This window comes from Nicotiana attenuata, unplaced genomic scaffold, assembly GCF_001879085.1.
Source record: "Nicotiana attenuata strain UT unplaced genomic scaffold, NIATTr2, whole genome shotgun sequence".
Classification (NCBI taxonomy): domain Eukaryota; kingdom Viridiplantae; phylum Streptophyta; class Magnoliopsida; order Solanales; family Solanaceae; genus Nicotiana; species Nicotiana attenuata.
This window is the reverse complement of record NW_017671478.1, coordinates 30,740-43,185: the sequence shown is the minus strand read 5'-3', so window position 1 is coordinate 43,185 and position 12,446 is coordinate 30,740. Positions and strand designations below refer to the sequence as shown.

At 37.5% G+C, this 12,446-nt stretch overlaps 1 protein-coding gene across 1 annotated transcript; it reads left to right on the top strand.

Annotated features, from left to right (window-relative positions):
- Positions 1–3,860: 3,860 nt before the first annotated feature.
- LOC109208543 (protein LURP-one-related 11-like) lies at positions 3,861–5,072 on the top strand. The gene is made up of 3 exons (XM_019371668.1): positions 3,861–4,149; positions 4,399–4,632; positions 4,781–5,072. The coding sequence occupies exons 1-3, from the start codon at positions 3,889–3,891 to the stop codon at positions 4,913–4,915; spliced, it is 630 nt and encodes a 209-aa protein (XP_019227213.1). The 5' UTR covers positions 3,861–3,888; the 3' UTR covers positions 4,916–5,072.
- The last annotated feature ends 7,374 nt before the right edge of the window (positions 5,073–12,446 follow it).

The following is a 12,446-nucleotide window of genomic DNA, read 5'->3' as shown; positions in this document are numbered from 1 at the left end:
TTTATATAGGAGGGGAAACCCAACATAGCATTAATTACAAAGATAGAGGGATGGGACAACTAGATGACACTAGACCCTGCCAACACTAGCTGCATACCTAGGGAACTCCCCATTCCCATCATGACCGCGGCCAACATTATCATTAGGCCGGGCGTCAGCGAACTTCGAGGGAGGGAACTCGACCATGGCCTCGCAGCCTCGATGCCTCGAGGTGATCTCCAGAGACACTTTAATGACGAGAAATTGGACTCTCTGATTACGCCGTATACAACACTATTTCAGCCAAAGTCAGGTCAGTATCAGTATTATACTTATTCCTTTAGTTTTACTTTCAGCCATGTGGTTGGAGCTTTCTTTTGATCATGTGCAATAACATTGTAGGAATAAATATGAACATAATCCTACCTTAATGGAGATTCTCTAACTCTATTACGTAAACATATATTGTAATGATAAAGAAAACACACTAAAGAGAAAAAAATACTGGAATAATATGATATCCTATCAGTTTATGTGAAGGTGAAAGTCTTTATCAAAATATTCTTCGACACTCAGTAGATTTTATTTGGATACGTATAAGGGAAGCTCCCTTTTGATTTTGGGAAAATTATACAGTATAGCCATCTAAAAAATCATGGCCAGTAATTCTTTATATATATATATATATATATATATATATATATATATATATATATATATATATATATATATATATATATATATTGTATATATATACAAAATATACAATATAATGTATTTTGTATATATTTAGCTAGCGGATGTAATTCTTTTTGACTGTATTGCATTTCTTTTTTCTTTCTTTGTAAAATGCTTTCTTTCTCGTTTTTCATTTCCTTCTAAAAGATAATTTTAAAAAGTAATCCCATATGTAGTAGTCATAAAAAAGGATTAGCATCTTTTGAGTTCTTTTTAAGTCTTCTGTTGCTTTCTTTTTCGTTTAATATATATTGGAATTTGGCACGTTGATTCTACGATTAACTAACTACAAACCATGCACCTGCAAGAAAAAAAGGGTGTTAAATAAATCAAATATTCCTATTCGCAATAAGCATATATACCTCTTCCACTTTTTTGTTGACAAAATATATTCAAAAACATTCTGTGTTATTTTTTGGTCAAAGAACTGGATATATAATATTTATGCAAAATTATTTAGTAACCTTTAATTCACACCATACATAGGGTGACCACCAACATATATATAAATTTGATAAAAACTCATATTTGAACAGAGTTTGACTTGTCAACCACTGTATTAAAGGTGCTTTGGCATCATTGCCTCGTTGAATATTAGGGATCAGATTGTTTATAAGTGATTTTTCTTTACTTTTCTTGGTTTTTTTTTTCTAAAAGGAGGATTCCATTAATTATTAGGAACGAAGATACATAAGCTGATTAAGATAGTTAGCTAAGGATACAATAAGGTAGCAGCATGAAGGTAAGAAAAGGGTGTTTAGGGGGTGGGGTGGGGTGGGGTGGGGGGGTTCTTCAAAATACAGAATGGAATGGGAGTGTGTTTCTACGTTGGACTTTCCAAATTTTTCTGGTTAGACATGAGCGTTACTATTGAGTAGGTGTTTCAATTATATTATTTTAAGAGAAATATATCATGACGAATTGAATCTCAAAGTTCAAATATCACATATAGTGTGGGAGAGACAGCGCTAGGTAAAGAAGAAAGTGTTGTTTTAAAAATCTCGAAATCATATGCGGATCTAGGTTTAAATTAGTAAGAACAATGTACCACTTGATTCGCTACTTCTTTATGATAATCAGATTGAATCTTAATACAAATATTTTATTTTATTTTAATTATATGAGCAACTCGGGTATGAGTACTGTTTCGATATATTGTTATGCGCCTCGCTTAACCCCGCTCTTCAGTTTAGGGTGGATCCGGATTGGACGCGAAAATAGAGTAAAAATGAATTCTTTCTTTGTCTCCGCTAGACTCTTTTGTAATAGCGTGATGAGTTAACCAACCAGAGGTATTACGTTCTACCTTCTGCTTCGAGCCCGGCTGAGAGTGAGCTTCTCAATAAATTGCCATAGGAGCCCGTTGGGCTCTTATGGAGCTTGGCCTGCTTTCGCATTAACTCACCGTTTGAGGATTTGGTTCATATCAGTCCAAGTATATCGAGGAGTTCCTTTTACACGCTATCCTCAAGGACAATATCGTCATTGGAAATGAGCGGGTGGCTGAGCATTATCGCAAACAAATTTTGCCACTAAATATTCCATTTTTGTGAGAAAAATTGTTACTATCGTCAATTGGTGCTTTGGAATTTTGCAAAGCGGTTCTTCGTACGCGGAGTGACTTAGGACCGATTTCCTGTATCCTATCACATGTTAAGATTCTTAGTTAGTTCCATATACGTTGTTTTCTGATGAGGGCTATTATGTCTAAGGATCTTCCATTGTCGTACTGTTTACGGGAGAATGAGTACCGATGTATATTCGATGCACGACGGTCCTTGGAGACATTGAAATCGGTATCCTCGTCTTTCATCGCCGAACGATGTGTGTATAACTTGAGCAAAAGACAGTGTGCATACACTCATTGTCTCCCCAAAGTAGGGGCGGCAAAATGGTTAAAAGAACAGTTATCCACCCATATTATTTATTAAAAAATGGGTTGGATAATGAACCTTTTAAAAACGGGTCAAATATGGATAAGAACCATATTATCCACTTAGAAACTAGATAACCAATGGATAACTAATTATAAACGGGTTTAACTTTTACATTTGTGAAACCTCAAATTAGGGGTTCTTCAAGTGTGGGAGACTAGGATTTCTTCCAAAAGTGATCATATTTAAGAAACTATGGATATCCATATTATCCGCCGGTTAACCCGTTTTTTTTCGTGAATGGTTCGTGTCGGATAATTCATCCCTTTTTTTATTATCCGCTTTGGCCCGTCCATATCCGACCTGACCCGCCCGTTTGCCACCCTATTCCGGAGTACAACCGTCCTTGATTGGAATAGTTTGATTCTATATCAAGAACTATGTAGGTACAGCTAGAAGATTCCGATATAACGCTTATTAATTAGAACTCCAATGCTAAAAGTATAAGGCATCTAAAATAGCCAAAAAGAAACCACCACCTCAAGTACAATACAGCAATAGCACTTGTGTATTCCCCTCTTTCTTTTGCTTATTTCATTTTCAACTTTTCATTGGAACTTAACGGTTAATATCAGCTCTTATAATGTGACCTTGTGATTAATGAAGTATCCGTAAATCTTGGATATCAGGTTTAATTAAATCATAATTGAGATAAAAATATACTATTAGGTTATTTATTTCTATCTACTTAACTTTGCTGGTTGGATGTAGCAGTTATCCTATGAAATAGTCGAGACGCACGCTAGTTGCTTAGCTGATTATATTGAATATAGCAAGTAGAGGCGAACCCAATGATTTTAACGCAACAGGGGGCACCGGTATTCTACTCAACCAATGCTCCCTAAAGGCTTTTAGTGTCCAGTGTGCCAATTGACATATATAATTAACCATTTTCAAGGTATACACATATACATATATAAGACTTCTACTAAAGTTTATGGAGTCCGGCCAGTAACCCCTCAAGGTTACACATAGGTTCGCCTCTGCCAATTCAGTAAAATAATATATATATATANTTTTTTAAAAGTAAGTTAATATTTGCACGTTTCTTTAGCATTTAAGCCATTAGCCAGAAAGAAGTGACCAAGAAAGTGGAAAACTTTATTGTGCATGGTTCTGTTCACTTAGTTAATTATCCATCTCTTTAATATTCTTTTTGCAAGTATATATACCCCTTTCCAATGTCTTCTTCCTCAAATTAGATATTTCCAACTTCCTCTCTAATAAGTCCATTTCAATGGCTAAAGTTTATTCTGAAAAATCAAATCTAAGTACTATTTCTTCTTCTTCTTCAATTTCTTCAAACTCTTATATGAGCCCAAGAAGAGAAATATTTACTTTGTGGATGAAATCTCTAGTTTACCATGGAAATGGTTGCACTGTTTATGATTCAAAAGGCCAAATTGTTTACCGAATTGATAACTACAACATAAAACGTAGCAAGGAAGTCCATCTCATGGATTCTAATGGCAGAGTTCTCTTTTCTGTTCGAAATAGGGTAAGCATAAGTTGGCCGCTTACGTGCAGGATTGATTCTTTTTTATGAGCCAAATACGTAAAAGTTCCTTCAAATAATTGAGTGACAATGAGATTGAGTTCACGATGTTGTCTGTTCTAATACCATGTTGAATTATATAACCATTTTATTTAAAAGTTTAAACTGCTAGAGAATTGCAGTATATTTTTTATTTAGTTAATACTATCTCTAACAATACTCAAATATTTTCTTGTTTTTTTTTCTCCTCAGAAAGTTCCAGTTTTTGGACATTGGGATGGCTATAAATGGAGTTATGAAGGAGTGACTAGTAAAGAGATACCATGGTTTCAAGTGAAGAAAATTCACAATGTCCTTAGGGGAGATAATATGAATTACTATAATGTTATATTGGGATGTAATCAAGCTGAAGCAAACTGCTATAACATTATCCTTGGCACAACATCAATTAAAATTGTGACCCAAGCAGGCAGACTTGTTGCAGAGGTTAGTCACTACCCTTAATTTTGAGATAACAACATATAACCGTCCGTAAAAATTAGAATAATAATATGAAAAACGATACAGGTTACCTGCTATGACAAGTTAAAGTATACTGATCATGTAAAAATTTTTTTGGCTATGTGTTTCTCAGGTAAAACAAAAACAAGCAACTTCAGGCGTACTATTTGGAAGTGATGTATTAACATTGGTTGTGGAACCTCATGTTGATCACTCATTGGTTATGGCTCTTGTTACTGTTTGTGGTCTAATCCATCACAAAATTTGATAATAAACGCAACTTATTTGGCACTGAATCGTTGTCGTTGTTGTAACATCTCTTTCCTTTTTTTTTTCTTCTTCCTATTTTGTTGGGAATGGCAAACCTTTGTACCTTTAAGAATGAGCTGTTTGGATGTAATCATGTAATGAATATTGAAGTGTAAAATTATTACTGTGTCCTATCTTATATGCACAAGTTTTTCTTGCAAGATCTTATGTTAGTTGGTACAGAGTACCATAACCACTTTTTTGACCAATGGGTCCGAAAGTAATATAAATACACATATTAAACTGCATAAGCAGAGGTGGTTATAGAATGGAAAGTCAATAGATTCGGAGTTCTAACCAATTTAAAGAGCAAATTCCACAGTGCAGTGGATTAGATTCTGTTAAAATATATTACTTTCAATTATAATGATTACACGTGCGTATATATATTCATATGAAAGTCACAAAATTTTGGCTTATATTAAGAGAAATATTCATAAAGCACTATCTTTTAGTAGTAATTAGTCATCTATAGATACCATTTGCTATATTACGAATTATAGATACCTTTTCTGTGGTTACATGATGTATTTGATGTATTTAAGCTATTGTATACATGAATACAATCACAAAAATAGGCGTGAATCAGGGAAGTCCAGCTAATCAGTTGTTGTATTCGAGTGTATTCGACTGTATTCATGGCGTGAAACATGGGATTACAGCTGGACGGATTACTGTATTGATTGTATTCACGGCGGGAAACAGGGGATTACACTGTTTTTAAACGGAAAGTGTATCATTTAACATAATAGACTACTAATATAACTCAACAAACTCAATTATAACACACAAAATTTGTATTTCCGATTATTAAAAAGATTCTCAACTGGAAAAAATTCCGCCTGAACTCCCAAAATATAACGGGACCACAGATCCCAATGAGCACGTTACTGCCTACACGTGCGCAGTGAAGGGCAACGACATAAAAGACGACGAGATCGAGTCCGTCTTACTAAAGAAGTTCGGGAAGACACTCTCGAAGGGGGCCATGATGTGGTATCACAACCTAGATCCCAACTCCATAAACTCATTTGCCATGCTGGCAGACTCCTTCGTAAAGGCACATGCCGGTGCCATCAAAGTAGCAACGAGGAAATCTGACATGTTCAAGATCAAGCAGAGGGAGAACGAAATGCTGCGAGAGTTCATATCTTGCTTCCAAATGGAATGAATGGAACTACCACCGGTCTCTGAAGATTGGGCAGTGCAGGCCTTCACTCAAGGCCTGAATGAGCGGAGCTCAGTGGCTTCAAGGCAGCTGAAAGAGAATCTGATCGAGTATCTCGCCGTGACCTGGTCGGACGTCCACAACCGATACCAGTCAAAAATCAGGTCGAGGATGACCAGTTGGGAACCCCCTCGGGCTCAGTATACCTAAGCAGGCTCTTAGCAAAGGAGCCAAAGGCAAACAAAGAAAGATATCAGCCATACACCGAAGACAGGATGGACGCCGTGAGACGCAACCCGCCTCACAACGATCGGCTGATGAACTGAGGACAGAATCCCTGGGGGCTCATCAACAGAGCCGGGCTCGATAGAAACACAGGGCAAACTGAGGCACCTCGCTTGTCAGAATACAGCTTCAACATTGACATATCGGATATCGTGTTCGCCATCAGCAAAATCAGGGATGCCAAATGGCCCAGGCCTGTACAGTCGGATCCTTCACAGAGGAGCTATAACTTAGTATGAGAGTTTCACAACATGCGCGGACATAGGATCGAGGATTGCCGGAAACTCTGGGAGGAAGTGGCCCGGCTGCGCGACAACGGTCACCTTCAGGAATTCCTCAGCGGCCGAGCTAAAAATCAGTCCCGAGAAAGAGAAACGACCAAAAAGAACAAAGCGGATGAACCGTGCAATGGTAATATATGAAATGGGAGCGGGTTGCACACCTGCAACGGTAATATATGAAATGGGAGCGAGTTGCACGCCTGCAACGGTAATATATGAAATGGGAGTGGGTTGCACGCCTGCAACGGTAACATATGAAATGGGAGCGGGTTGCACGCCTGCAATGGTAATATATGAAATGGGAGCATGTTGCACGCCTGCAACGGTAATATATGAAATGGGAGCGGGTTGCACGCCTGCAACGAGATATATGAAATGGGAGCGAGTTGCACGCCTGCAACGAGAAAGAAATGAAAGTGAATACTGTGTTTGTTTTCCTCATTATTGTTGGCAACTAAATTATGATTTCTTTACATTCCTCTTTGGTATTTTGTTGTTATCTGATACTCCCCGTAGCATGCCTTCCCATCCCCATCTTTAACTATAAATATCTGCTTTTATTTTCCACTGTATATGATTTAACTACACAGGTTAATTTGGTAGTCTGGTCCTAGCCTCGTCACTACTTCGCCGAGGTTAGGCTAGGCACTTACCAGCACATGGGGTCGGTTGTGCTGATACTACACTTTGCACTGTGTGCAGATACTGATACCGGAGCGTTCGGACCGCAGTGAGGGTGCTGTCTTCAGTCCATTCAGGCGACCCGAGGTAGTCCTGCAGGCGTCCGCAGGCCTTGGCGTCTCTTCCTAATTTTCTCTACTGTTTCTTCTATGTATTTCTGAGACAGTTTGTATTTATTCTTTGGACCCTTTATTTGTAGTACTCTTAGTCAGTCTGTGAAATTGTGACACCAGATTCTGGATAGTATAGCACTTCAGATCATGTAGCAATGTTTGGTTAAACTATTAAGTTTTTGTCTTCCGCATTTCTGGTTTTTTAATTTATTCAGCTGTTTAATCACTTATTACTTTGAATTGTTTAACATGCTTAATAAAAAGGGTAATGAATTTATAATACTCGGCTTGCCTAGCTTTCACGATTAGGCGCCATCACGACTCCCGAGGGTGGGAAATCTGGGTCGTGACAATTACTATTATTTTGAAAGACACTAAACTGTAATGGTTTAGTTAAATAGGATTCACTATGCTAAAAGTTTGTGATTTATCGTAAATTGGGGTAATGCATAGAGAATGCCCATAAAATAGTTAAATTATCTATCACATCAGTAGATTTTGTTATATATATATATATATATATATATATATATATATATATATATATCACGGGTGGGCCAATCATTAGACATATTGAACTCTATCTAATGCCTCGGGTATTAGCCATAGCTTGTAATCATTCAGTAATTGGGCAGGTGAATCATTATAAATTGATATTAGTCTGTAATTAATTTAGGATCCATTGGTCAAAAAAGTTGTTAATGGCACTCTGTAGTCTGTACCAACTAACTTAAAATAATCTTGGATTTTTCCATGAGCATGAACTACAAATTATTTTCAATTTAATCCTATTACTGGTGCATATAAGATAGAACACTGTGATAATATAATGTTCATTTCAATATCCATTACATGATTACATCTGAACAACTCATTACTTAAGTTATTACAACAACAATAACGACGATGATTCAGTCCCAAACAGGTTGGGTCTATTATCAAATTTTCTGATGGATGAGACCACAAACAGTAACAAGAGCCATAACCAATGAGTGATCAACATGTGGTTTCACCACCAAAGTTAATACATCACTTTCAAATAGTACTGCTGAAGTTGCTTGTTGTTGTTTTGCCTGATAAACACAAAGCCAAAAAGAATTTTACATGATCAGTATATTTTAATTTGTTATAACAGGTAACCTGCATTATTTTCTAGATTATTATTCCAATATTTACGGACAATTATATGTTGTTATATATCTCAAAGGGTAGTGACTAACCTCTGCAACAAGTCTGCTTGCTTGGGTCACAATCTTAATTGATGTTGTGCCAAGGATAATGTTATAGCAGTTTGCTTCAGCTTGATTATATCCCAATATAACATTATAATAATTCATATTATCTCCCCTAAGGACATTGTGAATTTTTTTCACTTGAAACCATGGTATCTCCTTATTAGAAGTTACTGTTACTGCATTGTAACATTATTGTATTTACTGTATCTACTTTGTTTTACTACATATGTTGTTATTTTGTTTCCACAAACAGAGGAGTTTGTTATTTTATTCTCCTTGTTTTCTGGTTTGTTATCACTGTAGAAGGAGCTTTCTCACAAGGACTCTGTAACTTGTTTGTGTATATAATCAGCTCATCATCATTTAATAAAATCATCTTTTTGTTCATCTTGCTCTTACATGGTATCTGAGCAGTCTCCTTGACTCTCACGAGTTTTTTTTATCCTCTAACTACCACCACAGGGTCACACTTGAAATGGCCCCTAATGTAACAAATGCTGACTCCACTAGCAGTAATTCTAGTGTTATTGTTCAATTCAATCCCGTGTCGCAACTGCCGATAAAGCTTGTTGGCAGCCATAACTTTGTGACATGGAAAGCCTAGATTTCCATGCTCATGCGTGGGCACAATCTGTTCGGTCATCTTGACGGTTCCTCTCCCACTCCTCCGACAACTATCACACAAAATGATAGACAAGTGGAGAATCCAAACTACAGCATTTGGTTCCGTCAAGATCTGTTGATCCAGAATGCCCTAATGGCTTCTGTCGATCCGACGATAGCCACAACTGTGGCTGCTGCCTCTACTGCTATACTTGCCTGGGACTCCCTTCACATGGCTTATGATAATAAGTCCCAAACGCGAGTCTTTAGCCTTCGCGATCAGCTCGCACGATTATCCAAGGACTCTCGTCCAGCCGCCGATTATCTTCATGAAGTGCGCTCTCTCTGCAACGAGCTTGCCACTGTCGGCGCTTCAATCTCCAATGATGAGTTGATTGTGAAAATTTTGAGTGGTCTAGGGCCAGATTTTCGTAAGATTTCCACTGCAATTCGAGCATGAGATTCCATTGTCTCTTACGAGGAGTTGCATGCCAAACTAATTGATCATGAGCTCTTTCTCAAACATGAGGAATTGAAGAAGGAAACCACTTCGATTACTGCTGCTTTGGTAACTCGCAACAAATCCACCAATTCCAGCAACCGCACTGTTTATCGACCCAACAACAACTCACAATGGCGTTACAACAATCGTGGTAATGCTCCTGCTCAAGGGCGTTACACAAACAACAATTCCACCAATACCCCTGTTCGCTTTCAGTTATGCAACAGACAAGGTCATACTGCAAATGTTTGCAGGTCACAGTCTCATAATCATTTAGAGGCAAAGGCAAATTTTCTTTAAGGTACACAAGCAGCAGCCAACCAATGGATTCTCGACTCTGGTGCTACTCATCATGTCGCCACAGAGCCTATCAATCTTGAAGAATATAATGGTTCGGAAGGCATAGCTATGGGAGATGGTAAAAAAATTCCAATTACTCATCATAGTTCTACTGAATTAATTGCATCAAGTAAAGCTTTTAAACTAACTGGCACTTTGTGTGCACCTGCTATCAAAAAAAATATTGTTTCTGTGTCAAAATTTTGTCAAGATAATTTAACTTCGATTGAATTTTTCCCTTTTTCTTTCTTTGTGAAGGACTTGAAAATGCGGACTCCGCTGATATCCGGCCAGAATAGGAATGGACTCTACGAATGGCCGAACTTCACTGTTAAAAAGCCTACTGTTCAAGTCACTATTACAACAGTTCCTCATCGTGTTTGGCATCGTCGTCTTGGTCATCCCCATTCAAGAATTCTGAACTTTGTTTTGAATAAATTTTCTCTGCCAGTTTCATCAACAGACAAGTTTACTTTATGTAATTCTTGTTGTTCAAATAAAGTTCAACGATTTTCATTCAGTTATTTGTCTCTAAACAGTACTTCTTCGCTAGAAATAATTTTTACTGATTCGTGGGGTCCATCACCTGTTCTTTCTATTGATAAAAAACAATATTACTGTGTTTTCATTGATCAGTACACCAAATATATTTGGTTGTACACGATTAAAAACAAACATGAGGTTCGCGACATTTTTCCCAAATTTCATGCCTTAATCGAAAACTTTTTCAAAAAAAAATTTATTTCTCTTTATACTGATGGGGGAAGTGAATACAAAGGTCTTGACCCGTATCTCCAAAAAAATGGAATTGAACACCTTGTATCACCTCCTTATACACCGCAAAGAGTGGCTATAGCCGAGCGTCGTCATAGGCACATCGTTGAAACTGCCAAAACACTCTTACATGAGGCATCCTTACCTTCAATTTTTTGGTCGTTTGCCTGCCAACACGCAACCTATTTAATCAATCGACTACCCACACCGCTTCTAAAGCATAAATCACCATTTGAAAAATTATTTGGTGTCGCATCTAAGTACGACTCAATTAGAGCCTTTGGTTGTCTATGCTACCCATGGCTTAAGCCTTACACCACACATAAACTTGAGCCTAGATCAACTGCATGTGTCTATTTGGGTTTTTCACAGGCTCATTATGCACACCAATGTTTTGATCCCGTTCATTCTAAAATTTATATCTCACGAGATGTATAATTCTTTGAAAATATTTTTCCCTTTCAAACAATATTTTCTCGTATAAAAGATAAGTTTTCTAATCTCACGTGGGAAATTGCTACTGACACTCCTACCCAATCTCAAATTCAAACTCCTTCTCCTGATATTTCTGCACTTCCATCTCCTGTACAAGTTCAAGACGTATGTACCAGTGGCCAAACTTGTGAGTCCACCTCCTCCGGCCAGAATCATGCATATTCTACGAATTCAGGTACTCTTTCTCTGCCTTCTCATTCCCCTGCTTCTTTGCAACAATCTCAATCTCTTATCCCTTCAAATATTCTAGCCCCCAATAGTGGCGGATGCACATAGGGAGTTGTGGGTGCTTAAGCACCCATTAATTTTGACCATACTAATAAATTTATATAGGCAACTGTATAAATATTTAGATAAATATTGAGCAGGCACCCACAAGTAAATTTATTTTTCCTCTTCTTTTGAAGTTTTTATCGGCGAGCACCCATAACTTTAAAATCCTGGATCCGCCACTGGCCCCCAACCTTTTCACCTACCATCGCCGAAACAAAACCCAAAACCTGCCACCTGCTTGTACAGTTTCTCCTGCACAACCCTCGAACTTGCCTTCTAATTCACCACCTCTACATACTCCTATTCCTCCACCTCCACCACCTCCTCGCGGCGCGAATTCGGATATAGTCGGGCTTCAATGCGGATACCGAACACCGGATGGGCAACCAAAAAAAAGAAACAACTAGACGATATGTATGAGGACTGATGGTTCATACTTAAAAACATACACAAGTGCTATTGCTGTATTTCACTTGAGGTGGTGGTTTCTTTTTGGCTATTTATGCAAACCGCTAAGAATTTAATTTTTTAGATGCATTATACTTTTAGCATTGGAGTTCTAATTAATAAGTGTTATAGCGGCATCTTCTAGCTGTACCTACATAGTTCTTGATACAGAGTTGAACTATTCCAATCAAGGACGGATGTACTCTGGAGAGAGAGCGAGTGTAAGCTCACTGTCTTTTGCTCAAGTTATTTATATATAATTAATTTTGTTAAAATATTTATATATGTACAAAA

What these genes read in the sequence shown, in the direction of transcription:
- LOC109208543 (XM_019371668.1), top strand. Translation starts at nt 3,889, where the DNA reads ATGGCTAAAGTTTATTCTGAAAAATCAAATCTAAGTACTATTTCTTCT. An exon ending in TCTTTTCTGTTCGAAATAGG is followed by an intron (nt 4,150 to 4,398) that starts GTAAGCATAAGT and finishes TTTTCTCCTCAG; the next exon opens with AAAGTTCCAGTTTTTGGACA. An exon ending in CAGGCAGACTTGTTGCAGAG is followed by an intron (nt 4,633 to 4,780) that starts GTTAGTCACTAC and finishes TGTGTTTCTCAG; the next exon opens with GTAAAACAAAAACAAGCAAC.